The sequence below is a fragment of the Tachysurus vachellii genome, chromosome 4 (assembly GCF_030014155.1).
Source record: "Tachysurus vachellii isolate PV-2020 chromosome 4, HZAU_Pvac_v1, whole genome shotgun sequence".
NCBI lineage: Eukaryota > Metazoa > Chordata > Actinopteri > Siluriformes > Bagridae > Tachysurus > Tachysurus vachellii.
The window spans coordinates 22378717-22402137 of record NC_083463.1 but is presented as its reverse complement, the minus strand read 5'-3'; the positions used below and the strand labels follow the sequence as shown (position 1 = coordinate 22402137).

General features: G+C 36.6%; 1 protein-coding gene across 1 annotated transcript in view; it reads left to right on the top strand.

The window, feature by feature from the left end:
• The window catches only part of pdzrn3b (PDZ domain containing RING finger 3b), a 90713-nt gene that overhangs the window by 9883 nt on the left and 57409 nt on the right, over positions 1-23421 (top strand). Inside the window, exon 3 of the mRNA XM_060868375.1 lies at positions 281-388. Coding sequence (XP_060724358.1) covers positions 281-388 — 108 coding nt within the window. The remainder of the gene's footprint in view (positions 1-280; positions 389-23421) is intronic.

Genomic DNA, 23421 nt, shown 5'->3' with positions numbered 1-23421 from the left:
TTAACTGGCTCTTTAAGGTCAACAACCACCTGCCTGTCTGTTTTTCTCAGTAACAAAGGATGAATGAGGTTTTACATATCTTACCTTGCATTTATAGCTCAGGGGTATGCCAATAGGTCACAGCAGTTTCTGTTTACTGAGAGTCATTAAATGTTCTTATTAGAACAGTCAGAATGTTGTTCCTGGAGAGTAAGTAAATAAGACATTCTCTTACATGACACATGGCCAGTTTGATCATCCATCTCGGAGATGGTTACATCTTATTGTTTTGTATCTTCAGGATAATGAAGACAGGACTTCAAATGAAGGCATCTTTGTATCAAAGATTGTGGAGCATGGACCAGTGGATAAAGATGGAGGGCTTCAGATTCATGACCGGATAATGGAGGTATGTGTGGTGGCATTAATCAGCTGTTGTTTTTCACACATTTTATTTGACAGAATAGATTTTTACGCATCGATAATGACCTAATAGTTATTCTTAGTTGGGCCTACTTACATAACACCTTGCATAGTACATCATCTGCACTGGCTACCTGGAGTATCTAGGATTCATTACAAAATTCTCCTTGCGAATTTTAAAGCCCTCCAAAGCCTTGCTCCTCCTTATTTATCTGAGCTCCTCCTTCTTTTCATCTGCTACTGGCATACTCTTTATACCACGCTTCACTACCATTGGTTTACTGTCATCGCTCCAAATCTTCGAATTAACTCCCCCAGAACCTCTGTCTATCTCCACTGTTAAATCACAAATTAAATCACATTTCATTATTCAGTACTTTGGTTCTTCCTCCAAGAGTTATATTACATGCATCGTTCCTCATTTGTTAGTCTTAGTTACCATTTCTGATTTTGCTTTTGTGCTTGTCTGCCTGTATTGATCTGTTTTGTATCTTTTTGGCACTTTTATTTACCGTCTGTTGCTTATTTATTGTTGTTTTTCTCCCCTGTGTCTATTAGCATGGTATATAGTGTCTATTAGAATGGTATATTCTTGAGCTGTGGAAAGGTGCTAAATTTAAATAAAACAGCAGTAATAAAAGGAGTAGTAGTATATTTTTTATTAATAGACATGAACAGATTATGTAGCCATTAACATAAAGTAGGTACTCACTATTGGTCTATTGCAAATTCCTTGCTTAGAAATACATAGCGCATGATTTTATGTTCAGATCCTCAAACGTAAATTAAGTCTCAATTGGAACATTACAGGCTTTTACTTTTTTCCCCACTTTTACTTGTGCTGTGAAACAGCAGTTTTTGTTTACTTACTTGAATGAATCCATTCTGCCATGCAGCTGTCCAGGAAGTTCCCTCTTACATTGGAACAAAACACTGTGTCGTTATAAGGTTTTTAGGGTGCATAGAATGTGTACAAATGTTGTTTTTATAATGGCAACTAGTGCAACTTTTGAAACACTGATTTCAAATTGTTCAAATATGTTATTGGGTGGTGATTGTTGATGGCCCAAGTTTGATTGTTTAACTAGGTCAATGTAAATATTTTTACTATACACAGACACAGCATTAGCCAAAGAATATGTAATGTGTAACATCAACATTTTAGCATTTTATCCTAGTGAATTCTGAGCTGGTAATTTGTCAGTCTCTGGTTTTGAGACGCTAGAGAAAAACGTAGGCGGGACAGAGAGTCTGATGATGTGGAGTTGTAGTCCATTTGACCATTAAAATAACAAAAGCACCATTAAGGAGGCTTTCAACCTGGGAATATTGTATGAAACAAAGTATTAAAAATTGGTAACGTGAAAGCTATTGTGTGGACCTGGACGCATATCACGGAACCGAACCCGAGGCTACCTGTGGGAGGGGGTGTTAGTTTGGTTGCACTGGATTTGTGCCACGTTTCCGTAACTCATACTCGGGCCTGCACTTGTTCAGGAAGTAAAACAACCTCTGCATGTGTTTTAGCTGATGACATCATTACTTAACACAACACACGTGTGCCATAATTGACAGGGGGATGTTTTAGGGCACAGAAGAGGTGAGACAAATTATTGGGTATAAAAGCACCAAAATAAAAATGTTTGTGAGAAAAAAGGTTTGGTGAATTGTGTTGTGTTCTCCATGCACATTTGTGGTGATGCAAGATGAACACACATGCACCAGGGTTTGATAGAAACAAGTGAGCCTGAAACCACTCCAATTCTGGTTTCTTTTCAATTAAATTAAGTTGAATTTTTAGACATACGCTTTTGTTAATTTTTACATAAAGTAAGCTTCATGTGGATTTATAAGCAAAAGAAATAAATAAATCCAAATAAATAAATCCAGAAAATGTGCAGTTAAAATATCAATTCAACCAGTAGGCTACATGTATAACAGTGCTTAGGATAGAGTTCATTCCATTCAATGACGTGTGCTAGAGGTTTGTGGTAAATTCTGTTTTTGTTTTGTTTTTTTCCCCTCTTTGGGTATATTTCGCTGCAGATTTCAATAATGGTTGCTTTGGGTTACTGATCTGATGGTCAGGGATTTGGGTCCCAGTACTTTGAAGCTAAAATCAAAATCAAGCATTTTTGGTTGCAACCACCACAAACTCCCTGAAATCCTGCAGGAACTGCTTGTTGCTTCAGAGCTTTTTATATGATTGTTGGATTAGGCCCTGCCATGTTTAGATAGCATCTTCTCAAATATTATTAGTAAGGGATGATCATGTTATTCTTAAGAAGGTCAAAACATCTAAGGATGCACCTCTAGGTCTTTTTCCGTTGTCTTTTTAAAATGTATCAGGCTTTAGACACAATGTTTGAGGCGAAAAGTGTAGATCATGACATCTACCCCAAATCTCCTGCTGAAATAGATTTTAGCATAGTGGAGCATTTGGTTTGTGATAATCTGAAAATCAATACATCTCTCTCTCTCTCTCTCTCTCTCTCTCTCTCTCTCCTCTCTCTCTCTCTCTCTCTCTCTCTCTCTCTCTCTCTCTCTCTCTCTCTCTCTCTCGAAAAGGCACAATTATACCCTTTGTTAGCTGAGGTGTGTCTGTGCACCAAATTTGTGAATTATATGGCTTGTGGACATATGTTAGCCCTCTGTGCATTTTTTTTTTTTTTACTATACACAGTCTCGGATTACTATGCTTTGAGTAATGAATCTTGCTGGCTGTGTAATCAAGAGGGGAACTAAATACTTTTTTATTGTATGTAGTTAAACCAAGAGTTAAATGGTCTCATTCTAGTCCTCTCTTTAAAGAATTAGCTTTTTGAAACTAGTGCCACCATAATCTTCTAGCTCATGCCACTTCTCCTCCACACTCCATCAATCAAAACATTTGGATGGTTTGTACTTCCAACAGGGGCCATTGTACATTGTGTCAAGATTTGGGTGCTTGAGAGTATAAACAAGCTTGAGGTGTGTTTTTTTAGCTTACAGTGTTTTCAGTTTTTATTTTGAACATTATTTTTCTCAGCTTCCTAGGTAGTGAATCAGTATATCGTGTACACAAGTTCAGGCACTGGTAAGAACCCTGGCTCACTACACACTGGGACACTGTGCATGTCTTATTTTTATATTGTTGAAAATTTCATTAGGCAAAAATAATTTCTGTCTTGGTACTTAAAGTAGGATTTTTAGTGGATTTTTAAGCTTATTAAATGTCATGAAAAATCTTTTAAATGGTATTGTATATGGAACATTAAAAAAAAATCAATCAACTAATCATTTTACAGCTACAAGAAGCTGTAAAATGCTGCTTGACCGCTCCTCCTCCATTTTTATTTTGAGCTGATGGGCTTCAGAAAATGTGACATGAATTCCAGTAAGGAAACCATAGTGATCAGACCTAACTACTGAGCTTATTGATGAACTCAAACTCAAGTTTAAATTCATAAACAAGTCCAAAATCTTACTTAATTTAACTTTTTTGACCAAAAGGCTTATTTGTTTACATGTTTATCTTTTGTGACCTCGAGAATCTGAATCCAGTCATAACAACAGTCTAGTTTTAGTCATAAACTGTGAATAGTCTTCAGATCAATGCCTTGTTCTGGGACACTAAATGTCTTGCTTGGATTCAGTTTGATTGCCGTCACACTTTGATAGGCTTCTGATGGTCACACTGGTGAAATTGGCTTACTGCCCATGGTTGATGGAGCAACACTGCAGGTGTGCCACATTGCCCTACTACAACATATAGTAACTTTGCTAAAAGAGTGCCTTTAATTGTCTAAAACCTAGCTATAGACTATTAAACAGACATATCTCCACAGATTCCACTCCACAATGGTGGTTCATATGATGGCTCATATGAAAGTAGACACTCAGGGTTATAAGATTTTTTTTTTAGTTGTTCAAAAAAAAAATCTGTTTTTACCCAGTCTGCTAGACACAATTTGTTCATGCAGTTTCCCAAAACAAAAGTTACTTTTTTTTTTTTTTTACACAAAAAGAAAATTTTGATATCAAAAAATTTTCTTATCTCTGAGACACCCCATCTGCTTTTTTATAAGAATCTAAAATTTAAAGGTGTTATCTTCTACGAGTTTCCTATGTAAAATCTTCAGGGAAAAAACCCTGAAAGCCGACCATGTCATGACCAATTTTATATCAGACTTATCACACTAAAATCATTCGTTTGTTTATACTGATTGAAAATGTATGATAATTTGATTTCTGTTTCACCAGAGCAATGGAACACATGTACTGGTAAAAAGGGGTTAAGAAGTCTTAACTTTACCGGAGTATCTACAGTAGTTAAAGATAAACAAATGATCCATGGATTTCTTAACATCTACATATGCCATATTTTTTGTCGTGTATATTCCTTACAGAAAAGTATTTCTGAGCTTGCATTGTGGACAAAAGATCACGCGAAATACCTTCCATGCATCATTGCTAAACAACTTGCCGCAAGGATCACCTGATCCTTACAGCCGAGCTTAAATGAAACCCAGCTGCATTGCTTTGTACCGTAGCAAAACATCCTCCTAATTGCTAACATGTATCTGTGAGAAATCAAGACTATCTCCAAGAAAGCTCTAGAATCAAAACTTCATAGTGGTGTTGTGGTGCTAAAGCAAAGCAGACCCCAATGATTTTGTTAGATGAATGGAGAATTTTTGGTTCAGACATTTTCTCATAAAATTGTTGCTTTTGTTTACTCTCCAAGCTGAAATCATCTTTGTCAAGTCTTATTTGCCTGACAAATTTAATTGGAGCTATAGCTAATCCAAGTGTTCACACTTCAAAAGCTGTCTTTATTCCTGCAAAACGAGAAAAAATTGTTGGGACGGTTAATTGTTGTTTTTGAATTTTCATTGATTTGGCATAAAATAAAAAAGAATGCATTATTGTTTTTTTTTTAGCATGGATGATGATAATGATGATGATGATTCAGTCAATTCTTGACCCTAGCAATCATCTTATTTTAAAACTATAAAGTAAAAGGAACACAATGTACCAGGGTGTTGTATTTCTTTTTTCCCTTTCAACCATTTATTTCATAAATGACATATATGAACACATTAATATGTGAGTGTGTTGTTTTATCCTGCTACATCCATAGTGAAGGTAGTACCATTGTTTTTATGACTTCTTTAATAATTGAAGAACAGAACTCGAAAAAGGAAAGCCAAATGTATTTTCTATTCTGCTTATCATGCAGCTTCGTAATTAATATTTTGAATATATTTTCAACGTAACTAGCCACGTTTATGGCAATCCATTGCAAAGCATATAGTATTGTAGTATGCCCTTAATCTCTTAACACAAGTGAAAATCATATTTGTCTTGTAGTAGAGGCATTGGCGAGGTTATAAATGTCAACTTGTTAAAGGCTGCAAACACCCTGGGGTCAGAGGTTAAGCTACAACTTTTAAAAGAACAACCCCCGAGACCATTGTCAGCTATTTGCGTGAGAAACCATGCAAGATACTGCTAGTAAAATATTTTAACATGCACGTCAGTTAAACACATTCTTGAGTTTCTTAAAATATTCAATGCACACAGTGTTCACAATGTATTTCTGTAATTCTGGTAAAAACCCAGACCATAGTAGTGAAGCTTGCTAGTAGGACCCATAGCTGCATATCTCTCTTTAGGGGCGGCGAGCAGTGAGATTAACCATAGAGTGGCACTTAACACCTCACACCTACTTGGGTTTTTTTTTCCTTCTTCTTCAAGCTGAGTATGTACTAAATGGCATTAGATTAGCCTTTTTACTGAATAGACTGTATAAGAAATGGGAAATGAGTGTTGAGAGAAAAGAATCTATTGCTAGCATGTCAATGAGCCTTCTTTTGATGAGAGGGTGCTGGAATTCTTTTTAGTTCCTGGATTAAAATGAGCTAGTGGTTTGGGCAGTTGAAGTGAAAGAACAGAGAGGAAGACCTTCTTCAATAGTCATTATTGTAGTCAACTCCAGCTTCATAAAAATATTTAGAATATACATATATAAAATAAGTTTGGTTTAGACCTTCTGCTTGATTTTTGTAAGAATTAATATATATATTGAAGAATTAATAGTTTTAAATAAAAAAATCCAGCATGACATGGATCTTTTGTTGGCAAAATCGTCTTGAAACCCCAGTTTTCTTTCTGGAACAATCTTCAGACTTTTAAAACTTTTTTTTGTAATGCTTTAATAATTTTTATCCACTTATTTTATTTAGCTAAGTAGAGAGAAGGTTAGCTAGCTAGGTCTAGAGAAAGTTAGCTAGCTAGGTTTAGAGAAAGTTAGCTAGATAAGTAGAGGGAGGTGTAGGTAGAGAGAGAGGTATTTCTACATTTTTAAAATTTCATCTTGTATATGTAAAGTTATATGTAAATGGCACATAATTTTGGAGACAAAGACATTTGGAGAATAAATCAAGGGAGGATTAGTAAAGGAAGAACAGTTGTTGGTTAGGTGGTATACATATTATGCAGTCATGTCTTGTATCAGTATGCCTATGTTTCCAGTTGGTCTGGCTCTATGGGAGGTTTTTAGATTTATATCTTTAAGTTGAATGCACACTGTAATGTGGTTCATATTTTGAAAGGCTGGTAGGGTTTTGGAACAAACCCAAGTTAACCATTTAGTAAGGGGCCTCCTGAAATGTTTTGAAGCCGTTTTGTCCTTTCTAGGAAAAGCATAATGGTTAGTTGAATCTTGTGTAACTCTTCAGCTATGGGTCAGTGGGGTTAACATGTTTTGTTAAGAAACTTCAATCCACATTTTCTACCTTGTTTCTATCAACCCTGACCCATTCTTACAAACATTTATGATTGGCATTGACATAACTGACACATATAGATCCGGGGCACCATTTTTAGTTTCCACAGGGACAAGAAGTCAGCCCAAAACAGCATGAGGTTGAAACCCTTAACCTTTTTCATTCGCTTTGCAATGCTGCTAATACGTTTGTTGAAGCACATGGCAGCTGGACATGTGTCAAAAGGTCCTCTGTGTTCATTTTTTTGTCTAGAAATGAGGGATAAATCACGAGGGAAAGCTCATGATATCTGTTGGTGTCTCATGGCAAGAAGTGGGCCTTTGTGGATAGCTTTATTGGATTTGGCAGTGGCAGAATATCTCCTACCAAGGCAAGGCATGTAGGCAGTTTAATCTAGATGAAACTAGCATGCCTTGCAAGCGTGCTCTATAGGAGTCTCAGTCTCAGCTGAGAGGGGCATTCTAGCTCTTGCCTGGCTCAGCTAACTCGAGATATTAGATCCAGTGGAAATAAAGGGGCCATACTCGGTATCTGTTGCTTATTATGAGGAAATAGCAGCCTGAATAGGACCTCTTTGTGTTTTAGGTAGGATGTAGCTGGAAAAAGTGAAGTTCTTCCCAGATAAATCTGAATGCGGAAACAAAGCAGGAAGAAGCTACACTGATACTCAATGATCATCCTTGTTTTGTAAAAAAAATAAAGCCATCATCCATCCAGCCCTCTTGACCCTGCTAGTATGTAACCCTCTGTCAGGCCTAAACCTAACCTAAATGTGCTCTGAATAGCATTTATCATTATAGCATTTATCATCACAGATTTGTTGTGTTTATGGGGTGCTTATTTACATCTCCAAAGGTCTAGGGAGGCATAATGGGCATATGCAATTAAAGCATATTATAATGCCAATCAATCAAGCAGGCTGCCTAAACATAACTGTAACAATAGTTTTGGGTTGCCTGGCCAGCTGCTCTCTCAGTCAGAACCTCTTAACCTCCCACCCTTTCTCATCCACCCTTTTGACCCCAACTTCCTTGTAGGGTGCGATATGGCATTACGTATCGTGGAACAAAAGAAAAAATGTTTATTGTTAAAGCTTTTTCAAAAGTCGCTCTTTAGAAGATAAAGAAAAATATCTAACAGTCTTCAATTTATGTCCTTAAAATCAGATGTGGGAGTTACCAAAGGTGCCCTGTAACAATAGCAAAATCAAGCATTTAGGTAAACTAAGCAGCTAAACTTCCCACAACACACTGACACAGGAACTTCTGTTATGATTCCTAAAACTTGGAATTGAATGGCGTTGTTTAATATTTGCTTTCTATTTTGTATACATATTCATCAATTTTATATTCTGACTAACGAGACATTGGTTGGGGTTATCATACACTTTTGTTTCCTTCTGGTTTCTTTTAGTAATGCAGTGTAATGCAGTAATATAATGCAATTCAGTAATGCAATTCAGTAATGCAGTGTAATATAAACTAGATTTGTAAAGTTCGTCACAACAAACTTTGATGTTGGCTTTGACGATGCAAGTGTTTGCAAAGGCCGGTGCTTTTTGGAGGCAAGTGGACATAAGGGTTAGTGTTACTTTTGGAGGCAAGTGGACAGAAAGCTAGGGTGCCAAAACATTTGGAGGTAAGTGGAGACAAGCACGTGACGTCATCAGAATACACGTGAGGAAGTTCCCCCCATTGTTCTGAGTGTTTTGATATGTCACATGACCATGTTGTAAAAGTTTTTTGATTTTGCATATTTGGGGGCAGGGCTGCGGCACAACTGAAAGGCCAGTCGATACACCAATTTAAAACTTTGTTCAGAGTATCACCCTAAAGGAGCTGGCCGAGTTTGGTGTAGATGGTCAGAAAGCTTGCCGAGTTATAAACCTCCAAAGTTTATAATGGGAGTCTATGGGGAAAAAAGGCCAATTTGAGACCCGGTACCGGAAGTACCGGTACTTGGATCACTTAGAAAAGTAATAGCAACAAACCTCAGACCAGGGTCTACAACATATCCGAATTTGGTGCATGTGGCTTGAAAGCCCTAGGAGGAGTTACTCTTGATAAATTTTTGTCTAAGCTTAAATAGGAAAACAGAATGTTGGCTTCTACAAAGCCAACATAAATATGTATTGCCAAACAGAATCAAGGGGGAAAGATTCCCCATCTGGTGTAATAGGGGTATTTTTATTAATTGATCTTTGCGTCACCATTGTGGCGGAACACGCATTCAGACCCACTTTTGCAATTATAAAAGAATTAGAGTAATTTAGCTCTTAAGTACAGTAAACATAATACATACAGTACAAATACAAAACCAATGTACATAACATTTATATGAAAAGGAGAAGCCCAGTTTTGCTAATGTTGCATTTATACATACAGCAACCCAGAGATCATTTATATTCATTGAGAGCTGGCAACTTCCAACAAAACAGGTTGGAAGTGAATGTGTCAAGGAAATGACAAAATTGAGAACAGTTTAAGGTTATTCTAATATGGAGCAAATTTTTGCATTGGCCACCAGTGGAATGAAGACAGAAGAACACATGTGATTCATTACAAATTGCACACATCTTCTCCTTCATCTCATGAGATATGATGTAGATAAACACCAAATCTGTCTCTGGAATGTTTTATTCTAGGAGCACGAAAATTATTTGTTGTCAAGTGGAATAATAGTAACATCGACCACTGTGACTGGTGAAAATATAACAGCATATGAGAACGTAGGTATTGTTGTAGGTAGATTGTTGGGAAAGGTGACTGCAGTTGGGGGGAATGCTCACATTTTGTGGTTCTGGTCTTGATTGAGCAGAACTATATATGCATGATTTAAGTTTCTGAAATGGATAGTTCCCTGGGTGTGTGGGGGTCATTGTGTTTTTCAGATCAATTAATGTAACTGTGGCCATGTAGCTGCTGTACTGAGAACTGCTGCTTGCTGACCTTTCTTCCTTTCTAACAGACACAGCCTTTGTTCCAGATGCAAAATCACAATTTTTTACATTTCTTACACTTCCTGACAATTATTCTCATGTTTCAGCAGCACAGCCTTACACATATTTTGTCTATTAAAAATGCAACCAGTGATTAAAATCTTTATCACGATTATCTAGTGCCGGAGTGATTTATGGCACTATTACGGTTATTTATGATTGGGTTTTCTACATCATTTCCAAATATGGTATGAAAAGAGACATGTCATTTACAGTCCTGTTCATTTTATCCTGAGGCATGAAGATAACATTCCTATTTTAAAACTTGGATCTAAGTGTTCCTTTTCCCCCTTCTCCAAGACAAGCCAGAGTTACTGCTGCTCTTGTAAATGTTCATGCTGAAACAGCCATACTGTAATTTGAGTAAGTAACATTTCCTCTCATAAATCACTCACATATGAATAAAGCATTTCTTTATAAAAAAAAAAAAAATTGTACTGCATAAAACGCTGTCAACAATAACAGTCCTGTCTGATTCAAGCAAAAAATAAATAAATAAATAAATACAGAACTTGAATAAAAAAAAATCCATGGACAAACAATTTTTTTTTTTTACATCCATGTTTAAGGTTACAGTGCAGATTAGAAGAATATCTAAACAAAAAAGCGTTATTAATTACTTTGTCTAATAGGATTCTTTTTTATTTAATTTTTAAATTTAAAATTTGTATTTTTTAATTCAATCTCTTGGAACTTGGAGTAGGGAGTGCTTTGTTTATTCCATCAGTGACCATTGAAAACAAAGGACAAATGGACAGAATGTGATCTTTTGAGGCTTTTTTGGATATATGCCTCTATCATTCTCTGATGCCTCTTAATAGCAACCTTCACCCCCCGTTCCATAGCTTTTCCATCAGCAGCCGTTTAAGAAAGCAGTCCTTCCCAGTCCAAAGAAAGTGGAATCAGCATCTGCTGTGCACTGTTTTCATGCAGATGTGTTAAAATAGAAAACAATGTTCCTGACCTAGAGAGAGAGAGCGAGAGAGAGAGAGAGAGAGATCTAGTGCCTTTTATCATTCACCTTTTCTTTTTGATTCAGGACTTCTTGTTTAAACGGGATAGCCTGACATCGTCCATAAGATGAGCGAGCCTGGACGCATCTTTGGTTTGGATCCAGCAGATTCCTTGGAATCAACCATTAAGACCACAACCTCAGTAGGATGCATTACATAGATATAAACCAAAAATACAACCCTGGGCTCTCAAAATATATTCTGCCTCCAACACCAGTGACTCTAAAGCACAAATTGTGGTAGAGGAAACTGGCATTCTAGAGGACTCTAGAAGGACCTTCTAGAGGTCAATCACCAAGATGTTTGGATCCACAAGCAGTGGCATGATGTCAACCAATTAAAAAAGATGGCGTTGCCTTTAGGCATCTGTTCAGATTTGGTTGGCTCTTTCTGAAAGGAACATAATTGACTTCTAGACAGAATCTTGAAAGTTTTAGGGGTTTAAATGAAATGGGTTTTGCCCTGTTATGGGTTATATTTTAAAGCATAATTAGAGATAAACTGAGGATAACTGTTCTAACGATCACTAATCCCTTTCTGAAGTGTTTGTTCCCTTTTGTGTCTGGTTCTCATACGGTTTTGAGATGTTTGTGGACATCCCCTATTCGGGTGGTCTGCGAACATTGAAGGCTATCTGAGAAGATGGGTAGATAAAAATGGGTAGAAAAAGATCCATTTATAGGATGGATAGAGATAGATGGATGAATAAAGATTGATAAATATAGATAGATAGATAGATAGATAGATAGATAGATAGATAGATAGATAGATAGTCATGAATGAATGTAAACTGATAGAAGGATGGTTAACTTTGGGTAGTGATGGATGGATATGGATGGAAAACTAGATAGCTATAAATGGATGTAATGGGGATAGATGAATGGGTTGATGAATGGATATAGATTGTTAGATGTAAATTGATAGAAGGATAGACAGCTATGGATAGTTGTATAGTGATAGATGGATATGGATGGGTGGATGGAAAATACAAACTATGTTTGGAAAAAAAGGTAATTTCCCCTCTGTATGTTGACTTTTGTGAGACCCTGAATCCCCCGTCCTGAATTTTGTAAAGCTGCTTTGCGACTGGATCTATATTGGATCTATTGAATCTAAAAGTTTTCTTCAAATTTAATTGAAATTATAACTTGAAGTAGCATGCATTCCTTACTTGGATTACATTACTGTATAATCAAATATTGCATATTATGTGCAATTGTAGAAGAAGGTTAACAGTTTAAACTTTTATGAATGTCTGAATGAGGTGCTGTTTAAATCACATGTGCCTCAGATTATTTCCATTTAATTTCTGATCTTTTTTCTTTTCTTTTTCTTTTTTAGCCAAGTTAATTCAGTGTTAAAACCATAACTGCTTTGTTTGACTGTTTTGTTCTTTGGACTTGGCCTGTCTTGTGAGGGATTCCAGATGTAACCACTAACATACAAAATGGGGTATTGAGTATTGTAGCTGCATTTAAGGAAGAGATGTTCATGCGTTCAGGTCTTCCTTCTCTGAGAGCATACCTGTCTGACTTCCCACTGAAACTAAAGACAGGCACCCATTGTGGAGCTTGACTGATTTCAAAGATGGTAGACTTAATCTATGGAAAGGTGGCAGAAAGACAAGGCTGGAGATGAAACAGATGAGGCTAAGAGAGATGGTCGTATATCTCAGCGGGGTGTGTGTGAAAGGGCTCGGGTACAGCAGGGGTGGCTTTAGTGCAAGTTCTGTCAGACAAGGTAGGTGATGTTAAATAAACCACAGCACATCTGCGGCCAGGCATCAAGTTTCGGACTGTATTGGCAGACTGACAAGAGTTCCTTTGTGGACTAGAGGAGACTCCGCTCCCTCTGCACAGCTATCCTCCTCTCTTTGATTTGCAATGGCTAGCATTGAATGCATCATTCAGATTTATGAGAGAGATCAGTGTTGCTTTTTTGTGATGTGTCTTCATCTAGCCTCATTCTGTCTAGGAGGGTTATCAAGGGAGAAGTGAATGTAACATATGAGTGAAAGTATTTCAGTTTACAGATGCCTAAATGACATTTAGCCTAACATAAAATGTATGTAAGCTGTGAGGAGAACACATGTCACATGCCTTGAATAGCAATGAAAGTCCTTTTTATGAAATGAAGGGAAGCCTTTGGGGCATGTGCTGGACCTTCTTGAGATTTGTCCAGTGTCTTAATCTGACAGTTTGTTGTACTAATATCATTGATAATGAGTTTTTGGGAAATTTGAAATAAACCGAAGTCTTTTCTGGTCTGGCTTGCATGAGAAGAGAGCTAGAAAGAGAGATCAGTAATTCTGAACTCGACTGTCCCTTCCATTCCACTGTTATATCAGGTTAGCGGCTGCTATTTTTTGTGTTTGACATGCTAGCTGCCTTAAACCTTTCCCAGACAGAGCTGCTCTTGCGCAACAATTGTTTTTTTTTTTTTCCCTTACAGTTTCTTGTACACTGCAAAAACTGATTAGTAAGTGAAAATATCCTGAATAAAGTCAGATTTATCTACTATTTCCTATTATAAGATTACGATTAACTACATCTAAAATATTTAATTTTTTACTCACTTTACATTTAGCTTCTTTCTGAAAACAAGTGCATAAAATTGTCAGCCAATATAACAAGTTAGTAGAAAAAATCTCTAGAACTGGCTTTTAGTAATCTTATATTTGGTTTGTTGTAATATTTGCTCAGTTTGACTATATTCAAGGTACTTTCACTTTCTAAGAGGATTTTGATTATTTATTTAAGTGCATCTTTGGTTCCACCTACTTGGGCAGTCATGATAATTGTTAAACACATTTTGCATGAATATGCATAGAATACATTAAGTATTCATCAAATAAAGGACAAATAATATAGTGTGTGATTGGTTTAAGAGAGAAAAATAACTTATGGGATATGGAACAAGCACCATGATGATGATGAAAAATAGCTTTCACATGAGAAACAAGTAGTAGTCTGCTCTCCATGGCCTGCCCAATCCATCCTGATGCCCTAGTTCTAGTTGGAGTCTTGTCACTTGGAGGCTGATCACTGCTACTGAGGGTGATCCCACATGGACAACCTGGAGATACATGGGATTGCTGTGGATGATACCACTTAGAAACACTGCAGATGGCTTTGTGACTTCAATTGATACAATCAGTTTTGCACTTAGGTCTCTATACAAATAAATTTGAATATGATGGTGCTTTTAACGAATTGACATTGTCTCAAAGCAGCATTACAGAACATAAACATAAAACAAAAAGTTAATATAAAGATTAATATCATACAAAAATTCAAGATTATATTCGATACATTTAAATATTGTATTTATCCCCAATGAGCAAGTCTGAGGCGACTGTGGCAAGGAAAAACTCCCTTGGATGGTAAAGGAAGAAACCTTGAGAGTATCCAGACTCAAAAGGGGAACCCATCTTGATTTGGGTGACATTGGAGGGTGTGATTTATAAATGTACAGTCCAACAAATGTTGTATTTAAAAGACCACATGTAGTTGTCAGAATATCAGAATATTTCATGAAGCAGATTCCAACTGGAGCTGGTACATCTCTAGATGTTTCGGGATCCTCACATGGTTGGCCTCATCTCAGTAAAGGTCCAAAATCTTCATGACACAGAAGATGGAGCTAGTACAATTTCTGGATGCCTTGGGATGGATAGAAAGAGAGAAGCAGTGGTGAGGAATTAGCATGGCTGGTATTGATTAGTATGTGAGAAGTTCTTCTACAGGTCCAGCATCCCTAATGTGTGAACATTTTCTAAATATCATAACTATGAACCCAGTCTAGCAAACCCACGTGTGGATGAACATATTTTGAGGCATGTTAGACTTTATTTACCCCTGGGACGAAAAAGGTCATATGCATGTTACAGATCAGTTAGATGAGTCTGTTTGATGTAGATATGTGGAACATACAGCCTGTGCCCTCACTCTGTCTGCCCTTATTCCATTTCACTACAGTTTCCTGTTCAAGTCTCAGAGTGGCTGTAAGCCATTCATGCAATAATATTTTCAGGCATTATCACTTGAGTTAAGCTCAGAAAATGAGAACCACATGTTCGGCTACATTCTGAAATTACACATAAAGGGGAAAAAGAGGGAGATGGAGGAATACAAAGTGGAGCTCGAATTCGTCCCCATTTTTTCTATTTCCTTTATCTAGAGGTGGCAGATGTGCCAAATAACTGAGGTAGTGTATTTTAGCCTTTCAGTAAGGATAGTTTTAATATAGATGTTCTAGGAGAAACCTCCTTTATTGTCTGTTCTTGGTCTTAGAATTCAAAGAGCTTGTAGCTGCATGCATCAGCACAGTCAAAACAATTCAAAATTGTTATGGTCTGAGGACACACGCACACAAAAAAAACACCTTTTTTTAGACTGTGATCTTGCCGTTTGTTTTGCTTGAAAATGGAATTCCCTGGCCCTTGATGTAAGATTAACACCACCATGTAAGGTCTTGTTGTTTTAGATTTAGTTTGCCCATAACAACTTTGCTGTGGTTGTCTGCTTTATTTACATAGATTAATTTTGTCGTAATTTCAGCAAATGACCTCGAGCATGTATTTGAATTCAGCATATTTTAGCATGGTGCTTTCTTTAAATGACTTGATCAGTTAGATAACACATCCATCTCTTTGTATCTCTTTGGCATCTTGTGTTTTGTTGTTTTTTTGTACTTCTGTCTCAGTCCCGTCTACGGACATGCTGATATGGAGTCTATCATATCTTGTAGATAGAGCTGTCCAGGACGCACTGTTCAATGTTGGCCTGCCACTGAAACCAAGTGGTGACAGAGTTTAATACATGGAGTAAAAAAAAATACCATGATGTCTGACAGAACACAAGGACCTAGAATGGGTATAATCCCTGTATATAATTCAGATTTTTTTTAAACATACACACAGTCATACAAAGTGCAATTTGTTGTGAAATATATATATATGTGTGTATGTATATATGTAATATAGAGCTAGTGTGTTTGTATTTATATACATGATACACAGTCGTGAAAAAAATGTGCATATCCCATTAAATATATGTTTTTTTTAATACAAAATTTTAAAATGTACATTTCTGATCTTGTTTTAATTTGTACCTGTACATGAAAGTGATATAATTGCTTATAAACAACGATAAGAAAAACATTTTTTAATTATTAAACATGTATGCCCTAATAGCTAATAGTTTCCCCCACTCCTAAATGCAGACTTCTTTCAGCTGTGTGATGTTTGAGGGGTTTCTTGCAGGCACAGTCTGTTTCAAATCACCCCACAAGATCTCAATAGGATTTAGGTCTCCATTCCAGAATTCTCCTTTTTTTACTTTTCAGCCACTCCTTGGTGGATTTACTGGTATGTTTTTGTCATGTTGCAAAATCCAGTTAACATTTCAGCTTCAACATTTTGCCTGATGGTCTCACATGTTCCTCAAGCACCTTCTAATTTAATGTAGAATTCATAGATTCTATGAAGGTTAGCTGACTAGGTCCTGCTGCAGCAAAGCATCCCCAAACCATAAAAATTAAAAAAAATCTCCATGTTTCAAAGTTGGTATGAGGTTCTTTTGCATTTAAGCAAAAGAACCTCATATTTGTCTAAAGCACATTTTTCAGAAGTCTTTGATAATTGAAGATAATAGAAGATTTTTGGAGACTTCTTTAAGCATCTTATGGTCTGCTCTTGGGGTGAATTTGCATAAATGCTCTGACCTGGCCATGATTTTCCGGCATTGTAATGGCTAATTAAATTCTTTTGGGATCTTTTTATATCTCTTACCAGACTGATGAGAATCAACAATCTTTTTTCTGAAGGCCTCAGTGAGCTCTTTGGATCTCACCACGGTGGTAACTCTCACTTTAACAATTAAGAGCAAACCAAACTAAATATCTGAGGTTTATATTAGACAATCCTCCTTCAAAATGCTCTGTAACAATGTTCTAATAATTTCCACCTGATGTGATACACCTGTATGCAATCTTATCCATTTTAAATACAAATAAATGTGATGGCGTCCTTACTTTTTGCTCACAAAAAAATTAGATTTCTTTTTAAATGGCATTTTAAGGATCATTTTTCTTTGCAGGAATACATTTCTTTGATTTTATTTGTTTAGTTATATTACTTGAATCATTTGATGAAATGCCCATATGTTTTTAAATAAAAAAAATAAAAAAAACTCACAGGCTTAAAAAAACCCATCTTAATTTTTGTTACTCAAAATTTGAAGGAACATTAGCTGTGGATATGCCACTGTTCTACTACAAAATAAAACTTAACACTAAGTTATGGAAATGACCTGAATCAATTTTTGTGTTGTATTTGTATACATGTTACAGGCACACATTCACATACAACCCACACTACAAGATATACCTAAGATATACCGTTATTCTCCCCACAATGGGGAAATTTCATTTACGAGAGGTTGTAATAAAGGTCAAAACAATCTGTGTGTGTGTGTGTGTGTGTGTGTGTGCTGACTTTTCATCTCTCCCACATCCTCTGTGAATTAGTCATCATTATTTTAGATATGCTCTTGCAATAAAATGTATTATTCTTGTATAAAAAGCATATCCCATCTGAAAAGTACTTAAATGTTTGTGCAAACACCTGACAGTTACTCCTCATAATGGTCACGCTTATGAGTGTGAAAAACGATGTTGCATGATTTAACTGTCATTGTGATGAGATATCTCTCCTGAAGACCGTAATGTGACTGTGGGTCAATAAAGAGGCAAGGTTCACCAGTCTATCATGTGAAGTACACTGTGTGTAAAATAGTCGTTTAATTTCACACAAGATGTAAACATTTTCACTGGAATGGAGTGGAGTAGGAGCTATTTGGAGAAGGTAGTTGCACTGGAGTAGGAGCTTTTTCCACACAGAACTCCTGTGACTGCTGATGTCTTTAAGATCGATAGTAGTAATGAAAAATGAGTCTATAGTAAGATATTTTGAAATATTAGCGTTTTTCTTTTTGTTTAATTTTATACCGAGATTAATGGATTTAGAACCCAATGCGCAGTGAAGCTAACAATTTTACAACAGTTTGCATTTCTGGAGAATTTATTACTAACAGACTTTAAAGAGCTTTGCAAATGTATACACACACACTCTCTTTCTCTCTGTCTGAGAAGCAGACTTCTAGCTAATAAGGCATAATACTCCCTATCTCCGTCAGGCTGTCTAAGATGGGGCTTTGGCTTTGGGCGCTCACCTTTTGGTCCTGTTTGAGGTTTTTATTTGGGTTAAGTGATGCTGGAAAACAGCTTTACAGTGTTTGTGTCAGACATCTGTCATCCTTTGTGCCAGGACTGAAGCAAAATGCCTCTTATTGACCCACAAATGCACATCTGGATCAAGCTCAGAACTTGATATTTTCCTAACAGATCCTCAAATCCATAACTTCGACTCAGTTCTGTCAGTTTGTGGCTACATCCCAGAGAGTAGTTTCTGTCGAACATATAATCCTCATGGCCATATATTTTCACAGAATTAGATCACCAGAAGCCCAGAAATACCACTGCGAGTGCAAGTAAGTCCAAACTGTACAACTGCAATTACTGGAAACTTTTCTGCTTTTGTGGTCAGACTAGCTCATTCATCAGAGAACAAATTAGATAGAAAGCCACAGACTGGCATGGGGAGTAGCTGCGCTTGTTAGGGAGCGAGGGTGGCAAGGTTTCATTCAGGGCTCCTTTTGGACCTAATCTGGCTCTAGCTGTCAGATGGCAAACTAGAGGAGACGTGCACTCTGTGATTTAAATGACATGATTTATGACCTTTAGGGATCCAGACTTCTGACTCCAACATTGACCCAGTCATATGACCAACCAGCGAGGGGCTGAGTATCTTCATTACAGCTTCTTTCTTCAAAAGACATGTCTCCAGTTTTTTTTTTTCTCCTCTGTTTCACTTAGGTTTTAAGCGGACATTATTTCTCTTTCAGGTCCTTTGCTCAACTCTTTCCTTTGCTCACTCAACCTCTGTATGGTGTTTCTAAGAATAATGAGCTATGACTCCCGAAGGAAAAAATGCTTTCTGCTCTGGTATATACCTCATCTTAGAACAGAACAGGAGCCTAGACTAAATATGAAGTCCGAAGTACTAAATAAAAATGTACTGCAGATACCTTAAATTGTAAAGAACCTATTAATGACTATTTGTTTAAAGAAGACATCTGTCTAAAATCTGTGTAAGGATTTTGATTGAACAGTTTTAAAACTGCAATTACGTGTCATTGGAATTCAAAAATTCATTTTATATTTATATTTGAGAGCATGTTCCAGCATTATTCGCCTTAGTTTTGGTTCACATGTGCAAGAATGTGCATATAGTGTTGTTAGATTACAGTAACAATTTAATTCAAAAATTCTTTTTTTCCAACACATTATTGATCAAAGAATCATTTGTGATGTTGTTTGAAACAAAACAAATTCCTAAGAGATCCTAAAATGTTTCGCTCCATAATACACATCACAGAGTTAAGAATAGAACAGGATTTGTATGACCTTTTTATCAGCTGATTTTCCGGGACGTGTTTGAATGTAGCTCACAAACGTAAGGTGACTTTAGCCCTCTCCTCCAAACTCTCCTCTGTGATCAGCTATTTTTGTTGTTTCTGTGAAAACAAGGCTGCATTTGACATTCACGGGTGATTGCTTATCCTCTGACTAAGCTACACAGACGAGCATATATAAACACACATTCACAGGTCACCTTGTAAGTCTTATTCTTAATGTGATTAATCAGATCAGCATGTACTGATGCGTTTTATATATATGTGTGTGTGTGTGTGTATGTATATGTGTATATATATATATATAGCATCATTGTACCTGTTTCTGTGTCTTTCGTAACTCAGTTCCACTTCGCTGTTGCTTTTTATAGTCATTTTAAATGTACTTCTATCTTTCTGCCTCATTCATTCTTCAGACTTATTGCTAATTGATTACCAAGAACTTGTAAAAGTGGCAACAGACAGAGAACAAGGAAAGGGAATGGGAGAGGGAAAAAAAAGAGGGAATAGGGGAATGAGTTTGAGGCACCCTGGCAAGCTTTTGGCACAAAGGCCTCCAGTGAAGCAGCTAAGAAATTACTGCAGCATGTATCTTTTTTTTTTTTTTTTTTTTTTTTAATAAACGAAAGCTGGTGGTAACAGATTGCATGTACACACACACTCTCAAGCTTATCAGCGGGTTTTTCTGAGTCATAGACTTGTGACTAATGAAATAAAATACTCACCGTCTCTGACGGGGCAAATTATCCAAGCTGCTTAAAACTCGGTAAAAAAAAATGGAGGGTATTTGAATTGATTATGCCTCTGACTGAATCATTTGTAGATATAAAAATGTAATGAATTGAAGTGAATTCAAAAGCCAGTCATCTTATAATGGAAGAATTAACGCTGGAAAACTTTTTTCTATGACCCCAATTTGCCTGTGTGATGTAATGGTGTTTTGGTGGGGGGTGGGGTGCCAATATCGATCTTGGGAACATTTACATCAGAGTACGATTTTTTTGAGATATCGTCTATTTTGGTATGTTCAAATTTTGTTCAACTTTTTCCTGGTGAAAAACTCATTAAAAATATTTACGCTTTTTAAACCCATTACAGTTTTGCTGGAAGTTTTCTAGCAACTCATGTACATCATGAGTGACAGTTCAACAGTTAAGTTTCTGGGTTCTCGATCAGAAGGTTGGCGCTTCAAGCCCCAGCAGTGCCACGCTGCTACTGTTGGGCCTCTTTGAGCAAGGCCCTTATCCCTGTGGTAGTGTTAATTTCGTCAGACGAGACGAAATATGTTCGTCAACAACCTTTTTTTTTCATGACTAAGACGAGACGATGACAAGACTGCACCCCAGTCCAAAAACGCTGACTAAGACTAAATTAACGTGCATTATTGTTGACGAAAAAAGACGAGACGAAAATGTTTTGTATAAAATAAAAACTAAGATAAAATCTCTCCGTCTACAATTGTCTCTGCTTTTTCATCAGCTGTTACGCCTTTAAAATATTCAGAACGAGTTCGCGGCTTCGCACTCTTTAGTGTGTGCGTAGAAACAATTCGTCCACACGCAGCTCAAAAAAAAATCCTGAGCGCAAGTCCATCGTCTAGGCTTTTTGTGTTAAATTATATTTCCTGTCGCTGCACAGGCTCTTTTATTGTACATGACAGCTTATGTCCCGATGACCGGTCTTTGCATTACGATTAAAAGCAGTATAAATAAAGTAAAAAATGTGATGTGCAGTCAAGTTCGAGTGTATGCACTGTTTAAACGAGTGTTCTCAACTTCTCACTGATACTTTTGTGATTCGCGGACTGTAAATAGGTTGTATTTTAGGCCCACAGTAAAGTGGCCTATTCTTTTCAGTTTTTCTGAGTATATTTATTTTATTTCTGATTTGAACAGAAACATGACACAAGGCAACCAAAACAAAAACCTTTGTAACTTAAGTTGTCAGTCAGAGTCTGTTGGGCCCCAGCTTTTGAATTGTGTTGGTTAAAATAAAATACTCTTCAGAACAGGTTAATCATTTGTGAATGTGTCTCCTAAATCAGAAATTGAAAACCAGACACGTTTAACATTTGTAACTGTATTTTGTCAGGTAATTATGGCATTTAACCAATGTTTGAGATGTGACACTTTTTTTACTGAAATGTTTATCAGTAATAATCTCAGTAATAATGTTATTTTAAAAAAGACTACAATTTTTTGACTAAAACTAGACTAAAATTAAAAGACTTTGTCAACTAAAACTTGACTAAGATACCTTGAGTTTTCTTTTGACTAAAACTAGACTAAAATGACGAGACTTTTATTCAACTAAAACTTGACTGACAAAAAAAGATATGTGAATGACTAAATATGACTAAAACTAACAAGGACATTTGGCACAAGACTAAGACTAAATTAAAAATAGGTGACGAAATTAACACTACCCTGTGGTGCTGTCATGGCTGACATCCTGACGCCAGCTTCCTAACAAGCTAAGGTCTGAAGTGTTAAAGGTGAAGTGAGCGTGTTGTGAAGGACTGGTGTCTCCTTTTTAATTACCCATGAACAGATACATTTACATTTTTCTATTTAGCAGACTCGGTTATCCAAAATGACTTTCAAATGAGGAAATCCAAGCAAAGTGATCTAAAAAAAAAAAAAGCAAAGTACAGGGTTAGTGATTTAAGAGCAAGTGTAAGTGCAGATTCATTACTTATTTATTATTATTATTTATTGAAAAATCAATCAGCATTCAAATGAGAGGATTTTAAGCTGCCATTAGGCTGAGATTAGGTGATTGGTGACTTGATGCTCGTCTAAAGGTTGCGGAAATGTGAATAAATGTGAGGAGGCCATAGATTTTGGAAAAGAAAGAGAGACAAAGCTGTGTATATAGAAGAGTTGATACTCACATAGATTTTGTTAACATGTAAAGTATTTTATTTCTTAGATGTTTTTAAGTGAGGTAATGTCCAAAACGTTGTTCATTTATTCTTTTTCAAATAACTGCTTTATTGCTGGAAACACCAGTTCTATCATGCCTACACATGCGCGTACACTTTCAGACCAATCGGTACTGTATATCTAGTTCTTGTACTCATGGGAGTCGGAAGCAAATAAAAAGTGGGTGGGTCCTGTAGGTAAAACGTGGAATGGAGTTTAATTTATTAGGGCATTTCTCAAGCAGAATGGATTCGACTGGCGGCGCTCTGAAAAGTAATAAAAAAAAGACGTATGCGCTGAATAGAGACAGTAAAAGTGGGTGTGTCCAATAGTATTGGTCTTAATAAGTGGGTGGGTCCTGTCCCACCCACATATAATGGTTCCGACGCCCATGCTTCTACTGCATGATATTGAAAGATGAACCTTGAGCTGACCCTGGAACTGTAAATGAGAGCTACACCATGCTGCTCATGATAGCCAGAAATAGGCAGCGAAATTGCAAATGACGCTTTCTGATGTTAAGTCACTATCTGTAAATGCATCAATACCAGCATCTGACTAAAAAAATTTAAGCCACAGCCAAAGCCAGACATTTCAAAAGGATGTTCCTACTGTATATATATTAAGTGTGAATCTTATTCTGTTCTCTTGACTCGGTTACATTATTTCTTACATTTCTACATTTTTTTTTCCACCTCAAGTGGTTATGGGTTTCCTTGTTACTTGCCCAACCTTTTTTTTCTGCTGAGCTAATCTAAGCATATCAGGTTCAGTTCTGAA